Source organism: Puntigrus tetrazona, chromosome 23 (genome assembly GCF_018831695.1).
Source record: "Puntigrus tetrazona isolate hp1 chromosome 23, ASM1883169v1, whole genome shotgun sequence".
NCBI lineage: Eukaryota > Metazoa > Chordata > Actinopteri > Cypriniformes > Cyprinidae > Puntigrus > Puntigrus tetrazona.
The window spans coordinates 15,355,562-15,374,696 of NC_056721.1; the positions used below are offsets into that span (position 1 = coordinate 15,355,562).

At 37.7% G+C, this 19,135-nt stretch overlaps 1 protein-coding gene across 6 annotated transcripts in view; it reads right to left on the reverse strand.

Annotated features, from left to right (window-relative positions):
- The window catches only part of magi3a (membrane associated guanylate kinase, WW and PDZ domain containing 3a), a 126,974-nt gene that overhangs the window by 8,145 nt on the left and 99,694 nt on the right, over nucleotides 1-19,135 (reverse strand). For 5 of the 6 annotated variants that reach the window (XR_006247853.1, XM_043224960.1, XM_043224962.1 and 2 more), the window contains exons 7-17: nucleotides 18,734-18,791; nucleotides 16,276-16,400; nucleotides 10,860-11,051; nucleotides 7,340-7,906; nucleotides 4,202-4,233; nucleotides 3,118-3,307; nucleotides 2,917-3,011; nucleotides 2,641-2,833; nucleotides 1,689-1,886; nucleotides 865-1,050; nucleotides 576-672 (exon numbers count right to left, since the gene is read on the reverse strand). Coding sequence is in view for 5 of the 6 variants with exons in the window: in XM_043224960.1 (XP_043080895.1) it covers nucleotides 576-672; nucleotides 865-1,050; nucleotides 1,689-1,886; nucleotides 2,641-2,833; nucleotides 2,917-3,011; nucleotides 3,118-3,307; nucleotides 4,202-4,233; nucleotides 7,340-7,906; nucleotides 10,860-11,051; nucleotides 16,276-16,400; nucleotides 18,734-18,791 (1,933 nt within the window). In the remaining variant the exon portion in view is untranslated. The remainder of the gene's footprint in view (nucleotides 1-575; nucleotides 673-864; nucleotides 1,051-1,688; nucleotides 1,887-2,640; nucleotides 2,834-2,916; nucleotides 3,012-3,117; nucleotides 3,308-4,201; nucleotides 4,234-7,339; nucleotides 7,907-10,859; nucleotides 11,052-16,275; nucleotides 16,401-18,733; nucleotides 18,792-19,135) is intronic. The other variant, XM_043224961.1, reaches the window with a different exon arrangement.

Here is a 19,135-nt window from a genome sequence, read left to right on the forward strand (position 1 = left end):
CATGATGCGTGTCTGCAGGGTTCTTAGGCCCTGTTTCTTGCAAGTATAGAAGACAAGCTATTTCAGCTGCAGTATTTAGGTCCAGTATTTGGGTCACACATCCTCAATAGTTTTAATCTATAGTCTGTGATGAATGTCCAGCCATTAAATGCACACAATTATTCAAGCATATATTTTAAAATATAATTTAATAATAAAATGTTTCTTGAGCACCGAATGAGCATATTAAACTATTATAATTTTTTAAAATGAAAACAGAAAACTGTTATTTTAAATTGTAATTTTTCACAGTTGTGCAAATCAATATTTTTGTGGAATAGTTTTTTTTTTTTTTTTTTTTTTTTTTTTTTAAAGGGAGGGACTTGAATTGTTTTCAAATGTTCGGTTTTTAATGGACATGTTTGTTTCACAAATTTCATAGTATTTTATGTATCCTTTATACACACATATTTTTCCAAAATTACAGTTTAATGGCGAATGATGCAGCATAAAATGCTTGCATGTTGAAAAGACTGTGTGTGTGTGTGTGTGTGTGTGTGTAGTGATTGAACTGGCCGTCAGGATGGAGCTTGTACCTGTCATCTCGGCTGGCAGGCTGCTGTCCCACGGCTCTGTGCTGGGTGGCTGGGCTCTGCTTGGCTGAACTAGTGCCTGACGGCGGTCCGCTGTGTTCTGAAAAGTAAACAGGATTATCAGAAACGCACAACTCCATCTCAAATTTCACTTTCAATCCTTAAAGTCAAATGCTTTTACAACCTGTTTGTTACAGAAGAAAAATCGATATGCATTCTACTGCTTCCTTCTACGAGCTCATTGTTCACCAGAATAATGAAGAGAAATGATATAGCTCTCTCGAAAGCTTACCCTCCTCCGGCACCACCGTGAGGGTAACCGCATTCCCAGCTTCTTTGATGAGCTGCACGATGTCATTGTGGGACAGCTCGATAATTGACTGGCCATTCACAGCAGAGATGCGGTCACCCACTTTCAGCCGACCGCAGCGGTCTGTGGGACTGCCGTCTATGATGCGACCAATCTTATGCGGGATAACTGAGGACAGACCGAGATCAATGCTTATTTTATTTATACATCTTAGACATACTGACAGACTAGAAGCACTGATAACTGATAACTTATAAATGAATTGGATTATTCTCAAAGATGTACAGTTGTGTCACAAGATCAGGAAAAAACACCATGCTTTACACGGTACATACGTAAAAAAATCGAATTAGCATTGATAATAATATGAAATGTTTTTTTAAATATCATGTGACACTGAAGACCGAATAATCAGCTTTGCATCACGGGAATAAATTACATTTTAAATAAACTGTAATATTTCAAAATATTACCATTTGACAAAATACAGCTTAGATATCACAAGGAAAATACACCCTTCAGCTTCAAAATACATTTTCAACGTTGACATTTAATTAATGCTTCACAGCTTTAATTGTATTATTCGCTGCTTCAAGAGACTGGATATGAGACATATTGTAGATTTTAGATGCGTTTTCAACAATGTTATTATTTACTGTTTATTTACAGTCTGTCGATGCACATATAATGCAGCAGAACAAGGTGTGCTTTCGAAAGCTGACAGCAAAGTTGCAAAAAGCTTGAAAATTAGAGTGGGATGAGACAGACACGTAAAGAGAGAGACTGCACTGAAAGTCATTTCTAACCTCCAGGCGGAGGCTTGTTTTTAGAGGTGAGGATGACGAATCCGAAGCCCTCGTTGTCCTTGCGCTGAAGAGTGACGTCGTAGGGCTGAGGATGGCTGTGGCCGGACACCTCGATGTGGGGTGGTTTGGGAGAGCCGTTGACCAGTACTGGAGCAAGTGGGGCTTGAGGTTGACCCCCATCATCTCCCTCTCTTTCTGCTAAAGCATATGCAAGATTCAGTATTATAACTGAATTCTCCATATCACAATGGTATTGTTTACGTATCAGTGAAGTGTGGATCATTTTCATCGTTCAGGCAGTTATTTCAGGTGTTTGGTCATTGGCAAGTAATACTGTTTTTTATGTAATGATCATCAAAGCCAAATTTAGCTCATTTCAGACACCTACCTATTGTAGTGCTTTTTAAATACTTTGCTAGATTCCATCTGGCTCTGATGATTCATGAAAAAACAATTGGCAAAAAATCTCTACCACTGCTCAACACGAAGTAAAACAAACAAACAAAATCCCAGTGCGCTTTAACAAAACTGAAAGGGAACATTATGAAAGTGTTGAATAAAACTGATACGAGGCATGAAGCAGAATTTCATAATGGCTTCATAATTGGAGTTTTTTTCCCCAAATTACCCAGTGTGTGTTGTCTCGAGGCGTCTTTCTTTTATAGTTACTCAGCGCATTGAGTCATTGTTTTCTTAACACATAAACAGTCTTCTGCTTTGAATGAAAACAGTGGTCATTAAATTTTGATTTAGTGGTTATTATTTTATAGCTCAACTCTGCCCTTTTCTCAGAACTAATGGAGCAAAACGCTCACTTCTCTCAGGGAGTGGATCTTTTTTCAGACATTGTCAGATACGAATGAAACCTCCGGAGGATGTCTACAGCTGTCAGAACTTAAATGCAAGAGTGCAGTTCTCACACACGGATGCCTCACAGCAGCAAGGTACGAACCTGGATAGGTGAGCTTTCTGCGCACAGTCAACATCACCTGCCCGTTGCGGGCAGCATTGGTCATGAGCTCCAGAACTTGTTTGTGAGATTTGCCTTTGACGGGAACGCCGTCAATACAGATGAGCTCATCTCCAGCCCGCAGACGCCCATCCTTCTCTGCAGCACCCAGAGGAACGATGGCACCAATGTACACCTAAAGAGCGATGACATGGTTAAAGGTCACATTATTTTCTGCTGTGACTATATGGTGACAAATAAAAGCATGTCAGCACTCACTGGCTGATCTGGTCCTTCTCCACCCAACACTCTGAACCCAAATCCAGTCTCCTGGTTCCTCCTGATAAACACGTCCAGTTCTTTAGTGTTGGTGGCTGGAAACCCCCCCACCCCTCAGTAAAATTAGTTGTCAGCTATAAATATTTTGGTGTAAATTGAAAAACAGTTCGACGTGTCCATTACTAGCTCTCTAGAACTCACGTTTGCTGTCTAGCATGGCTTTAGACTTGAGGTAGAGCTCAGACGGGTCCAGTTTTGGGGAGTTGGAGCGGATGGCATGAGGAGGGAAGGGGAGGGACTGGGGCCCAGGCTCAGCTGGACTGGGAGTTTCAGTACTGATGGAACTGGTGGCAATGTCCTGCTTCTGGGCACTGGGAATAGCTGGAGTGATCTTATTGAACAAACGAACACACACAGCAACAAACATCACATATTCAGCCTCGATACAGCACTTCAGTGAATAACACTATGCTAAACATGGGCGTCTTTTTATTACATTTCTGTCATCTTTTACTCATTCTCATGCCATTCCAAACATATGTATTTCTTTCTTGTGCTGAACACAAGCGAATGCTGATAACTAATGAGTTTATTCCCATTGACTTCTATTGTATATTTAGTCCATTCAAAAGTTAATAGGAACAAAAAAATGTAATTTAAGTACCTTCTTTTACGCACTACAGAAGAAAGGAAGTCATATAGGTTTGAAATAACACAAGGATAAATAAATTCTGTAAGAATGATACATTTTGGATGAAGCCATCATTTCGAATGCGCCTTTTTTGGACTATTTTTAAAAACATGACATATTAGTTAGGAGATCTGCTTAATCATTTACTAATCATGCAGAAATCTCAGTATTTTTAAAGCAGTCACCCAAAGACTGTCCTTATGACTCCCATTGTTTACATTAATATTGAATACAGTGCCATACAATCTGCTGTGAGAGATAATCAACAATAGAGCCTGTATGAAAAACACTTGTTAGAGAAGTCCAATAGGAAGCGTTCCTGAGGGGCCTGTTGACTCAGCAGTGATGTTCGCTGCAGAAGCTCGTGTTTGCCTTGAAGTGATTCACCACATCCTGCTCTTAAAATAACATTATAGCGTTTGGCACTTGCTCCGTGAATAATGTACGACTGCAAGGAACACGCTTCGCTAAAGAACCCAGAACGAGGCAGATAAATAATTCATCCCGTTTCATCTTCATTTCATCAAATTTCCCTAGTGTGTCTAAATTAAATCCCAAAAATTAAGTAATTAAAAGACATTTAGCTGAACTTACAGGTTTCAGAGACTTCACGGGAGATGTCTGACCTGCAGGCACAAACAGATATGAAGAGGGAAATGAGAAAGAGCAAGAACAGTTGAAGAGGTACGTTCCAAGACTATATAATTAGACAGTCATGTATTGCAGGAGAAAGGCACTTCATACATTTAAAACCTTTAAAAGTGATGTGTGCCAGTTTTCTATCACTAATGACACTACATGACGTTAGTATTTTAAACAAGATTACAGAAAACGATGCCTCCTTTGTCACTGTTCCCATAAACAGATAGCCCGTCCCAAAGTTGGGACAAAACAAACCAAATGTTTAAAAAGACAGAAGTTAACATATAAATGGCTTTCTATAAGAATAAGGAAAAAAGTATTTTAGCATTAATAGTTTTTCTGCACACTTCACTTTTAATACTAATATCAAGTTCTTTGCAAAATATTAATCAATCAGCATCTGTCTCAATGTGGAAAATATATAAAGTTTTTTGTTCTTGACACAAAATAAGAATTCTTTTCTAGCCAGGATGCATTAAATTGATGAAGAGAGACTTTTATTTTATTCTAAATAACAAAATACATTTTTTAATATTCAAATTGTAAAAAAGAAAAATAATAAAGGCTTGGCGAGCATTAGAGGCAAAAAAAACCTTACATGCCCCAAACCTTTTCACGGTAGTGTACAGGAAAAAGCAAAAAAAAAAAATTTAATCCAAAATGTTTCTATCCTGAATCTGACTTTTAGTCTACTATATATTAATACAGTGGAAAACCTTTAAAAAAATCAGCACTAGCCACTAAGGGGCAGTGTACTCCACAATGCATTTACTTACACTGGAGAAATAAATGAGAAGACATATATACACAACGTGGAGCATGATGATCAGTGGTAGGCATGCATATATACAGCCTGCATGTTAACTCTGAATACCAACAAGGCAGCGGCGTAACTACAGACAGTGCAGACACACTGGGGCCCGTGCGGCAAGACTGCCCACATAGCAATCGGGCCCTGGCGGCCAAGTTACTAAATTAATATTTATATAACTATTAATAATACAATGTAATTCATGTCGCAAGTTGTCACAGCAGTGAAAAAAACACATATTTGCAGTAATCGTTTGTGTTGGTCTAGTGTCTTTGTCAAGCGTTTCTGATCCACCCTCGCATAGTTTTTTTTATCCTTGTTAAAACCAAAGCGGTGTTCATTAGTGTGCTTGTACATCAAGAGCAAGGACAAGTTTGTCAATCGTCTGTGTGAAGACGCACATTGTGCACGAGCGCCAATAAAGAACCGATAACAGCGGCAACGAGAGCTCGTCGTAACACATTCCAGCGATGGATTGCCTGTTATTTACAAATTTATTATTGAACAGAGATGTTTCTCTCTTTTAAACACATCCGACCATGCATGCCACGAGATGGTCATGTCATCTTGCCACTCGGAGAGGAATGTTAGAGAGAGCTGTTTAATTTACTATAAGAAACTGATTAAGTAGGTTAGGCACAAATGAGTTTATACTTTTCTAGACACGAGCGCTGTGTGTTTGTGCTTCATAACCGTGCATCACAGGCGGCCGTCGTAATAGCCTGCACTGGGGCTCCGTATGACTAAGTTAAGCCACTGCAACAAGGCCTAGCTGTCTCTATAATAAAACAAAAAACAATAAGCACGTAGAACATCCAGATCTACGGTATGCTGCTCTTTGCAGATTTTGAGCACATAATCATGTTTGTATGAGTCAGAGAAGAAAAACTTGCTTATGAATTCGCTTGACCTTTTGTAGCCACAATCCGCCATCTGAGCCGAAACTTGGAAGTCAGTAAGTGAACACAGAACCTGATATTTTCACTTGGGCTCCAGACAAACCACAGACTAAATGCAATATAGATCTGTGTGTATAGCCGCTACGCGCCTGCTGCTGTGCATGCAAATACAGGATTAAGTTCAATTAGAAGGGTTCATTGTAGGGGTTTTTCTCTACGAGTTCAGGATATGGCGGAACTGGTGCAACAACCCTCATACATATCAACTATCGATAAAGTGTCCACAAACCGCAGAAGCAGTCGTAGAGACTTTGTACTCAAATATAGAGGAGTAATTAAGCATGACATCACTTTACTTCGATTACTTGACAAACGAACTTTAATCACCCCAGTAACCTGCTGTACTGAGACTGTGCGATCCATTTTCGGTGTTACGGAGTGTAAGCGTGAACATTTTTCCCTTCAGGCGTTAAGCGTATTATAGTGATATATGATGATCGGTCTCACTAAAATGTGAGGATCTTTCACTTGCAAACACAAGCGTCTATGTCTTTCAGCTCTCACCGTCTCTCGCTTTATTCTTCTTCACACATCTTCAACTTACATAAATCATTTTAATCACAACTTCATCTCTCAGAGCTCTTTTTTAAAGGGAAGGTTCACCAAAAAATTAAAACTCTGTCATCGTCATTTATTCAGGCTCATATCATTCCAAATCTGTAAGACTTCTTTTCTGAGGAACGCAGCATTTTCCAAACTAAAAGGAACAGTCATATTAGCATGGGGATATTTGTAGCAATAGCTAGCATACTTTTTTTTTCTTTGATGCCAAAAATCATTAGGATATTAAGTAAAGATTACGTTAAGTGAAAATTATCTGTAGATGTATAAATCTCAATTTCTGAAAATAATTTTACCCTTATGACCCTTATATTTGTGATCCAGGGCTACAAATGGAAATAAAAATAAACAAAACCTAAATATAAATATTTAAAAATCTACTGTAATGTATTATGTTAGTTTCTATGCAGCATTTCTAATTTTCATTGAAGCTTATTAAAGTTTATGCATAACTTATACAACAAAGCACCTAAAACAGAAAAAGAAATAAAAATCAAAAGTAAAAATATAAAAAAAAAATATTCAGTATATAAATAAATACTAAAATAGCATAGAAATAGCCTTGTGGGCAGCGTGCCAACATACAACGCTATTGAATTACGGGCATCCTGAGTTCGAATCAAAATAATGAAAGAATATTAGTTTTTGTGTGAACTGTCCCTTTAAATGTCATTAGAGCCAGATGACTCCTGCAATGGGAAGTAGTCAAAATAAATAGGAGGTAATTTGACCTCAGGTCAGATTCTCTCCATCACTCACCTCCTCTGAGCACCAGGACGTTGACCTCGCTGCCCATGGGCAGGTCTTTGAGGATGTCCACCACCTGCGCATGGGTGAGGGTTTGCACGTTCTGCCTGTTAATTTCCTTTATCACATCCCCCTTCAGCAGACCTCGGCACCACTGCGCGTCCAGAATCATCTTCACCTTCTGACCCAGCGGACAGTCAGCGATGGCAAAGCCAAATCCGCTCGGCCCCTTTACCAAAGGCACGCTGACCAGCTCGGGCTGCAGCAGGGTGGTCTCTGCCGCCTCTGGGTAGCGTCCGTTGGGCATTGCTGCAGCTGCAGCTGGATGCCTGCCATCTGTGGTCATGTAGTGGAGGTCCTGCACGTCTGAATGAATGGGCTGCCCGTCCATTCCCGGGATTGCAGTTAATATGTCGCCTGTGCCTTCTTCGCTGGAGTTAGTGTCCTCTGGCAGCGGGTATCCACGGCACAGGACCATATCCACATACTGATTCACAGGAATGGACTGGAACATCTGGACCACATCTGCATGGGTCTTACCCAGCACGCATGTACCATTTATGTCCACTATAACATCACCTAAACGAGACACAAAGAGTAGATATGAATGAAGCAGCTGTTCCAACCCCTACTTAGACAGCATGTTTAAGCAAAGTTATAATCCCTTGTAAAAGATCTTGTATTGGTCATCGTCACTCGATGTGCAAAATATGTGTTTATTTTGTACTGACCAATTTTAATCAAAAATCCACTACTTACCCCAGTATTTCTATGTAATATGCATTTTTTGTGTTAACTTAAAAGCATTAGATTCAATGGTAATCCTTAGTCAAGTTTCACATGCACTTCTTGACAGCCTGTTTCAAACAGTTGGATACCTTGTTATGGCCAAAATGGCCAAAGCCAGCGCTGAATTTATCCTTCACACATAAGGCATTCCCAGAATGCAATATGAAAAACCCAATGAAAATTGCATTTATTCAGTAAAATTTTCAAAATAAAATGCAAGGGTTTAGCCTTTATTTTACTATGATCCATATACTATTGGAGTATTTATGTAATTATTCTTATACCTTCAGTTTGCATTAGCATTTATATCAGTTTTAGTCATTTTAGCATTTAATATTATAGTATATTATTATATTATATAACTAATATTATAGTTTGTTGCTACAGGCAACACTTTTATGCAAGGTTTTAAGGATCTATTATTTTAATTCTAATGTTAATTTAATTTCAATTAATAAAAATTATTTTTAATAGTTTTGTGCAACAATAACAACACAATTTTATCACTCAATAGAATATATTTTTTAGCATATGAAGTGTTTCCTATGCATTCTTGATGCAAAAGCGGTTTCTTTTCAAAATATAAAATAGACTTGTATGCATCTAGAACTAAAGAGTATCAACAAAAGAGTTCCAAATCTCTAATTAAAACAATTACATCTGATATCTGTCTGTTGTGCCATTTGTTTTAGTTCAGCAACGTGCTAACATTGGAATCATGCACTTTTGAAGACTGCTGTTTGTGTGGGTTGTGAATGACCATTATAATTGCTGTCTATAATGGCCATTATAATTGAAGCCTCTTTAAGTCAGTCTCTAATAAGATTCAATTTTAGTAAGCATGGTGTCTTTGAAGCTATCTGACTGTGTATGAAGACAATAGGCAGCAAGGCAAACTCACTCGGATCTGGAACATGGCCACTGTGTCAATTTGAGCACAAATACAAATCTTGCCAGTGTGTTTAAACTGTTCATTTTGATTCCAGCAACGAGAGCTGTCTTGGCTCCTTCTGTTCTGTTCACGGGGGAGTGTGTATGAGTATGATATGCAGTGATAAAGAGGCAGTGCCCACGTAACCATTACTCCAGCTAAAGTCAATGATCCGCTCAGTTGGTGCAGTCTATCTAATGAGAAGTGTGTCTATTGATCAACGCAGAGGACGTTGGGGGATTCCTGCATCCTTTTCTACTCCTAACCAATCAATGGCATCCTTCCAGGTTCTTGAAAGTCACTGTTCTGCCCAAGACATCCTGCTGCTTATACAGTAATATTGGCACAAAGCACACAACCTGTCAAAGTGCTACGAGCGTCAACGTTTCATTCAGATGAATGTTAGCCATGATGGTTTCTGTTAACAAAACAAGTAAAATATTTCTCACTGATCTCCAGATAAATATGGTGCACATAAAAACGACAAGCACTGACTGAATTCAACAGTTCCGATCTGTTTGCCTGACTTTAAGACTTTTTTGTGTCTTGGAAAGAAATAAATACTTTCAATTAGCAAGAATGCATTAAGATATTTAAAAGTGACAGAAAAGACATTTAGAATATTACAAAACAACTTACATTTTTAATTAATTCAAGGAATGCAAAAAAACCCCCCAAAACATCTCTGTTACCACAAAAATATTAAAACAACACAAATGTTTTCAAATCTAATAATATTCAGAAATGTTTTCTATCAGCAGAATGATTTCTAAAGGATCAAGTGACACTTAAGACTGGAATAATGGCTTCTAAAACTTCAGCTTTACTATTACAGAAATAAATAATATTAAAAAAATCTTAAAATATAAAGCACTTATTTGAAATTGTAATAATATTTCAGAATGCTGTTTTTATTTTAGCAAAGAACATTTGCTAAAATGCTAAAAAAATGATTTTAGCCCACAACAATCTATCAATCGTTAATCCCGCCCTCGTAAAAATTAAACAAACTGCTGTTGGCTGCTTTCCATTCCAATCAGATAGTCTCTTCCAAAGTGAGCTATTCTCGTCTAGAATAAACACAAATATGGAGTAAACTTTATGCTGCAAGTATCAACAGTCTGGCGATACAAGACAAATACCAAACGAACAAAAGAAAACAGCGAGAATCCACAACTATGACTGCTGTTCAAAAAGAGGCTCATAAAAACCCTCTTTAGCTTTTTGATAGCTTGTTGACCAAACATAAGAATTTGCATAAGGAAATTGGATGCAGATGAATCTGCCCTTCAGCATGCCTCTTTGAGCCAGCTGAAGCATGTTTATTACACCAGAATTAAATGTATATCTCGGTTAAACTGTTTTACAATTCTATGTAGAGACCAATGTCTCCAGGGAATTGAAGTATACAGGCAGTTGTTTCTTCACATTGTAATAGTGGGTAGTGAGTGTTAGTATAAGAGCTGCAATTATCGCCAAACGCAACTCTGCAGGAAAGCCAGCTCCCCTGATGCTTACCCGCTGATTCTGATTTATTTTATAGCTATCTACGTGATCCCACTGTGGGCACTTTCACAGGATTATTTACTTGGAATCTAGTAACCCGGCAATGCTCCAAAAAATAGATGTGGCATCCAGCAATGCGCCACATATGGTACCATTCGAAACTGTGGCGATAAACACCAATGATCCAGGGTGTTAATGTGCGTAACGATCCTTATATCAAATGAATTACTTGACGACTTATCCGCATAAATAAAATGAGCAACAAGTTGCGTCAGAAGTTAATGACCAGAAGCCGAGTGGATTTACCTGAAGCGATTTTGTTATCGTGTGCGGCGGGTCCGTCTCTCAGGACGTTCTTCACTTGAAGGAATTCATCTGGTCGGTCTCCACCGATGATGGTGAAACCAAAGCCCTGAGGACTCTTCCTCAGAGTTGTGCGCAAAATAGCACCCTGCAGCTGAGATGGGTCCCGTGTGAATCCCCTTAAACCAGTTTCATCTAAAAGAGGAAAGATAGAGAGAGTTTGTGAGACAGGCTTTAAATTGTTTGTAAAAGACAATCAGTCATGAAACGGAAGTGTTTTCTACTGTGATGTATAAGTGAAATCAGGTGAGGCTTAAAGGTAGAACCCAAAATGAAAATTCGGTTATTAATCACTCACCTCATGTAAGAAACAATAAGACCTAAGTTCATCTTCGTAACACAAAAATCGAAGAGAAATCTGTCCCTCCTTCGACAGTAATACAACTTAAATGATCCCAGCTCCAGAAACATAAAAAAAACATCAGATAACAGTTCATTTGACATCAGTGGTTCAACTTATACTTTTTTTTGCGCAAAGAAAACAAAAACATAATTAACTCAACGATTCTTCTCCCGAGTTACGTCTTCCACCATTTCAAATATTTTCTTAAGTATTCTTCAAAATGGCAGAAGACGTAACTCATGGGAGAACAATGGCTGAGTAAATGATGTTATTTTTGTTTTCTTTACACAAAAAAGTCGCAGAACCGAAGTTGAGCCGCTGATGGCAGACTGTTTCTGGATCTGGGAACACTTCAGTTAGTGTTTATGGGTCAGATGTCATTTGTCCGGTCCTCATACGGGTAAATATGCCATTAACCAAAAGATTTCATTGCAGGGGAATAGGTGCAGTCAACTTTGATTAAAGATTATGAGGGAATACGAATTAAAAAAAAATAAAAATAATGTAATGCGCACAAATAATGTATTTATGCTAAACACCACTATATTCTATAAAATAATTTTATTTTGATATGAAGTGTTCCTGCAGTGCTTCTTACTATACCATCTCAAAACCAGGCTGCGAAATTACAGAGAGAACTAGACGAAAGGAAGGAGGTCTGGACTCCATTAGTCATTCATATTGAATAATGCAACAGAGAAAGCAATAGAGAGAGTAAAAGATACATTACTAAACGAGTGAAAGATAGTGAGATTGTTCTGTATATATCCACATACACTTCAATTAATTATCGTAGTCCATTCATTACACTCTTCCTCAATTACTCCTAAACCATTTACCCTCACAGCAGCACATTCATAAGAGTGTTCTGGTTAGAAACTTCTAATTAATAACCACTAAGCCAATGCTCAAGCTACATTTGGCAATGTTTTTATCTGATAAAATGTCCTTGGATGGGCTGATAATCATCCTTTTTTTCCCTTAAACCAATTTGTAGGGTCAGTGAGCACATGCTAATTTGTCAAGTGTATAAATTATGTTGCCATGGTGACCCTTCCAAGATGAACTACTATATATAAACTTTAAGCACTGACATAAACATGATTTTGTAAGAATGCTTTAAAAACAAGAAATAATTTAAGATACACTGATGAGTATTTTGCGATCGTTTTTGTGACTGATGGCATCATGCAGTAAATTCAGTTATATTATGTTACGGCTTATTCTTTGGAAGGTAATTTCTGCAATTTATAGGAGGATCTGAGCGTATAATTTTAATGTAAATAATAAAATATGTATTTTTCCATGTATAAAGTGAGATGTACATTACATGTCAATACGACTTTAAAAACTATATTTTGAAAGAAGTGTTTAATGCTCACCAAGGCTTATTTTGTCAAAAAATACAGTAAAATAGTAATATTCTGAAATATTATTACAGTTTTAAAATATTACTTCCTATGTGAATATATTTTAAAATATAATTTATTCCTGTGATGTCAAAGCTGATTTTTTAGCATCCATTACTCAGTCTTCACTGTGATATGATCCTTCAAAAATCATTCAAATATGCTGCTCACGAAACATTTCTTATTGTTATTATAAATGTTGAAAGCAGTGGAACAGAAAGTTTTCAAAGAGCAGTATTTATTTAAAACGGTCACTTTTGATAAATTGAATGCATTGCAAAAAACTTGAAAAAAATATGAATTTCTTTCAAAACAAAAACTGACCCCAAACTTTTGAATGGTAGTTTATAAAACAATAACTAATAAAAAAACATGAAAATTATGCACAGTATTTTAGATATCATTCTATTCTTAACTAATGATGAAGCTTTCCAATTCTTGAGAAGAATATTGCACATTTCCAAATTCCATTCTACAATTACAGGATATTACAAAAAACCCCGGAGGACAGTGGAAATGATGCGCAGAAAGTATCTATTAAATAAAAGAGCCAGTTTCATGCAGCTCAACAAGTTTTGTGAAGCGTAACAGCACTGAGCACTTACATCAGATAATCACACATAGTTATGAAACAATAGAGACCACAAGTAGAACTTTACAGTTTCACCTGTTTGATGAATAATAATAAAGCGAAAAGGATGGCTGCGTTTCAGTCTTTCTAAACTCTGCATAAGCCAAGTGTATTTTATTTTTTACACATGGTTTGAGTGTGTGAATATATGTTTCTTCCAGTTTTCTTTTTTAATTCTGTTTTGTCATTCCAAATGATTTTTGGGTGAACTATCCCTTTAAGAAGAAGGTGTTTAATAATGACTCCGAATCAGCTCTAAACGTCAGATCATACACTAATTACAGTCATTTCTAATCCAGCCAGCGGTTTTATTTTTTTTCTTGTCTCATTTGAGAGTGCCAGCAGCATCAGATGAGGCCACATCAATCTCATTAGGAGAGCAGGGATGGATATCTCACCATGTGTGGTGGGAATTGGATTTGCATAACAGCCACATTGATGACTTGGACTGGCCCTATGAAACGGATTATGTTGATTGCAATAACCATGGCACACATTTAAACTGTCAGCCACAAGTGTGAGTGAATTAGTTGTTGGACACAGGTACACACAAACCCATCCTTGTGTATTATTAGATTTATCCCTCCCGTACAGCTTTTTTCACATTAAACTGGCGTGGGAATTCTGGGAAAAGAGGGAAGGTACATGTTTATGTTTACCTTATTATGCCTCTTAAGCATGAAGGGCCATTGTTTCTCTCACAGGGCAAGCAGATTATGAAATGTCAGAGTTTAATTAAAGGTGTAGTATGAGTGCTGTATACATACATGTATATTTGTGTGTGTGTAGAAAATGACTTAAATGCACAAGCGACAAGAGCTAAAATTGTTTTAGAGTTGCTTGAGCATATAAATAAAACAAATAAAATGCATGGGTTTTGTCATTGCCATCATAACTGTTGGTGGTATTGTATAGTTATGGTTATAATTTGGAAATATTCTCTGCATGACTGCATTATATTTTTGTGCACTCATCCCTGCCCTGTTCTCAGCCAGGCATCACCATACACTCATTAAAGTGTCTTGGCCAGCTAACAGAGCATAGCCTGTGCTTTCACTAATGAGACAGAGCAGACATCCACTGCCAGGGGATAGGAGGACAAAATCAACGCTCGGAGGACAGAGGAGCACACAGGAGACAGTGACGCTCAGGGAGGCCAAACAACAAACAGCCTGGTGTAACCTTGAACAACCTGAAACCAAACTCAATCATGTGTCGGCCGGCCCAACACTATCATTCAGCGCAATCAATCGACAAGACAGAATTACTGGATATTGGGCTAGACAGTGGAAGATAAAGCATCATCAGTCACTAATGCCTACTAATAAAGACATCAGATATGACATGACAAATTTGGGCAACCAGAATCGTTAATCATCAGTTAAAGGGGTCGTGTGATTTTGCTTAAAAAAAATCTTATTTTGTGTATTTGGTGTAATGCAATGTGGTTGAAAAACACAATATTTTCCACATACTGTACATTATCGTTTCTCCTATAAGCCCTGTCTTCCTGAAAAGGGTCGATTTGCACAAAGCTAATTGCTCTAAATAAATGATGTTTGCTTGATTGGCCAGCTATCTTGTGCATTGTTTTTGGCCGAATACCTCAAGCGTGTGACGGAAATTTTACGCTCCTTACCGTAACGTCATGCCTCGTCTCAGCGCTATGACACCAAAACCGCAAGATATGAAATGGCAAGATATGACCCATTGACCCAAATGATGATGATAAAATAATATTAATGATTTTATACTATTGTCTATATATCTATCCATCTAGCTATCGGACAGTCAGCATGCAGAATGAGACAAAAACAGGTGTAAACTCATGCTTGGAAACCTGAGACATAAGCAAACACCTATTGAAAACAAGAAAATAGAGCAGAGAACAAGAGCAAACGAAAGAGACAGAGCTACTGCTTAGTGTCACATTAGAAGACAGAACAAGGATGTTTAATATTAAATCAATAGTGAAACACCAGCAGCAATGTGGAACGCATGCATAAATATACAAAACTGGTGCAGGTGAGTGTAACTGAACAAGCACACGGTCACACATAAATACACACACAGATGGTAAAACACTGCTGCATATGACGAAAGGAGCTCTTAGCCTCTGGGATTTATGAGAGGTCATATTAACCACAGATGTTGATTATGTTCTTCTGATGGAAATGATCTGCCTCTGCTTAAACTAACACCTGAGCAGCTTGTGCATCTGTCCTAAACAGGTATAGAGTCATATCTGTTCCACGCTAAAGTTTTTGTCCCAGCAAATCAGGACCTGGAAAGATATGCGTGTTCGGTTGCTTTGATGGGTGCTGCATCACTGAAATCACACGGGTGCGGAATCTATTTGTTTTTTCGCTTTCTGAGTGAGGACAGAAAAACTATGTGACAATGCAATTGAAAACAGCGGCTCTTGTTACTTCCTGATCTCTGTGGCAATTATCGCTTCCTGATGTCATTCTCTCTGAACTGTTTCCTACCAACACTGCTAACAAAAACAGCCTTAGGCCTTTTGATGGTTTTAAGGGGCACATATTATTTGATCAGACAACCAAAAATCTAAAAGCCTTTTTGAAAATGCATCAAAATGATCAAAAGTGACAGTACTTTTATATAATTACAAAGAAAAGTGCTACAGAACAAAAATTTGTGCTGTTCAACGATTAATCACATCCAGAATATTTTTGTTTACATAATATATTTGTGTCCTGTGTATATTTATTGTGTGTAAATACACACGCAGTATATATCTTGAAAATTACACGTGTATAAAAGAATTTTTTATATAATATTTATACTCCATACTACAGTTTTTACAAAAATATTAAAGCAACTATTTTTTCTGTGACATGCGACACTGAAGACTGAAGTAATGGCCGCTGATCACAGGAATACAATCTTTCAATGTTTTAGAATAGATTAAAGTGAAAAAAAGAAAAAAGGTAGTAGAAAAATGCAGAGACTTACTTAAGGGCGTTGGTACTGCTCCTGCGGCCGCTGCTATTGGCTGACTGGTTGGAGATGTGTCCTGGCTGAGTTTCTTCTTGGCTTCCTGCACTGGATTCTCAAACTGAGTCTTCTGGTTGATGTGGCTGAAGGAAAGAGTGAGACAGTCAGTGCGAAACACCGGAGAGGGCAGATACAATGACACGCGTGTTTGCACGGACACTCAGAGCACAGAATATTAGCGATGCTTATCTGTTTATGCAAACACAGTCTTTGTAAAGGACAAAACCGTAGCAGAGCCAAAAGGTAAGGAACTGCGCGCATGCGTCTCTTCCTGTTTGTCTTCTGCTAACCAGGCAGTCACTTTTTCCTTTACCACAGACATTTGGTAAATGAACAGAAAAATAAACAGCACACTGAGACAGAAACTTGGAAAAATGACACGAACTGGTTTGACTTGGAAGCAAGCAACCCTTTCAACTGCACAACTTTTAGAAGACTGAATCAAAATAAAAGACTTTAATTATATGCTGAAAAGGTATTTTATCAGTATTTGAAAGCAAGAAATGTAGCATTTCAGTATAATTTTAATATAAAAATCCTTAGAATAAGATTCTAAGTAGAAGTAAGCTATCGATAAGACCAATATTTTTTAATGTAGAATCTTAAGTATATTTTCTGACCTTATTTACAATATTTTGCTAGTTTTAAAACACGCCTAACTAAATTTAGCTAGAAATTTGAAATAAAAAAACTAGATAAATTCTTGGAAAATATATATTTTTAAGTTAATGGGAACCATTTTTATTTCATTAAATGTGACATATTCAACTAAAGCAGGATATTAAACAAGTGACTAAAAATACAATAGGACTTCTTTATTCATTATGAATTGATTGGAGGGTGAAAAGAAGACGACGCTTTAGCTATTTGCTAACATCCCTAAACATCATGGAAAATAAAAGCTGTTACAGAAGAAGCTACTACATTCTGACTGAAGATTACAAAGTCAATTTTATTCTTTTGTAAAACCTGTGCAGAGATTAATAGTTTGCAATAAAACTAGGAGAGTACGCTGAGAAAGTCAATAGGATAAATTTCATGCTGACTTTAGAACTGCTCTAGTTTAAAAAATAAGGCAAAAACCTTGATACATCTTTTGTCTTTTCATGACCCACTAAAACGATCATATAGCACGGCAAAAACACACTTGATTAAAAGCGCCACAGAACAGGCATATTTCAAACCCATCTGTAATTGCTGCACGCGTACACTCTCCTCTACAACCGGCACATTTGTTTTCTTGTTTGTTAGCTGCCGAAATGAATCAATATTACCTTGGCAAGCATTTCCAGAGACACAAGCTTCACAGCACATGCGTTTCCTCTGTAGAGGTTCAGGCTCAGTGCTGGAGTGTGTTGTTTTATCCCTCCCACCCTACAGGTTCTCATAAAGTGAAAAAAGCAGCTCGTCTGCATTGTGTTACTTGGCTTTAACTGTTGTACCTGCTGGTCGTGACTGCACCTCAGGAAGGCTTTTAACAGCCTCGGATCCTTCACAAAACCAGTCGGCGTGCTGCGAATTTGTAGAAGAAAGGTACTGTTTGTGCTTTTGCTGTGGGTGACTCATGCTGAGACTTATCCACCCAATCCACAGAGAGAGAGAGACTGAGTGCTCTTATCTGACTGCTGAACTTCCCCGTTTTGATAATTCAGGCAGAGAATAATGAGGCACTGTGCCAAGCCATATTTAAATCAAAAATAAAACAATGTTGTGTTGACTTCCTTGCATAAATATCCTGGCACAGCGGGGATTGACCTTATACAAAATAAATGCCATCAAAATCAGATCGTGCATCCGCTTCAGAAAGCCCTCGATTCTCTGTCCTGTCAACTGCTTCAATATCCCACAATGCTCTGAGAGCAGAAAATGAGCAAATCCGGCTAGCATGATGATCGATAGGCCACACTGATCAGCCATCTACATCAGAAAAATATTAATGAACTATGTATTTCTAAAACAGTCAGGTGTTCAGAAACTAGACATTTTGTGTATTTTTTAAAATTGTTATATGGCTAATAAATCTAGAATAGCAATGTGCGTGAATTTAAAGAAAAAAACGGTTCTGAATGCCTTAGCAAATGGCAATGCTTTGTGCCCGGATCATTCATTAAAAAGTATTATATTAATATAAATCAAACTAAATCATAAAGTAAACTAAAAACTAAACTAAACCAAACCAAACTAAATAATATAATATATTAATGCAATATGATATACAGAATTTTGGTCCAACTACATTTTAAAATATTTTTAAACAAACAAACCATAAATCATTTTCACAACAGTGAAAAAAGTAAAAGAAAAAGGCAAGTGAATATAAAGGAACACTTTAAATGTACTGCAAACCAAGATGCTGTGGACAAAAGTGTGCCATCCATCATTCTTACCAGACGATAAATGATATGAGCATACTCACTCCACATAATAAGTCCCATACTGCGGGTCCTCAATCTTCTCCCAGCCATATGGAAGCTCTGCGGAGAATCAGACAGGCATATCAGAGACAGCTAGAACAGATGCAAATCACCCATGTGCTTGACAGCAGGGTGTCTGATTTTCTGACGGCGAATTTCTGAGAAGCCAAACACCAGGTAGGTCAAGAAGTCTGGCAGGATTTCCACGCGTGTTTGGGAAGAGAGGAGATCAGAAGGCTGAGCGGCGAGGAAACGCGGGGAGAGCGGGTATTAGTAAGCTGTACGGAAAATGACTTGTTATCTTTCCCTGTGATGTGAGAGGTGTGAGGAGCCACCAGCCTGACACGGACGTGCGTGCAGGATAGCTTGTGCGAGATGACACTCTGATGGGCTCTCAGCATGTC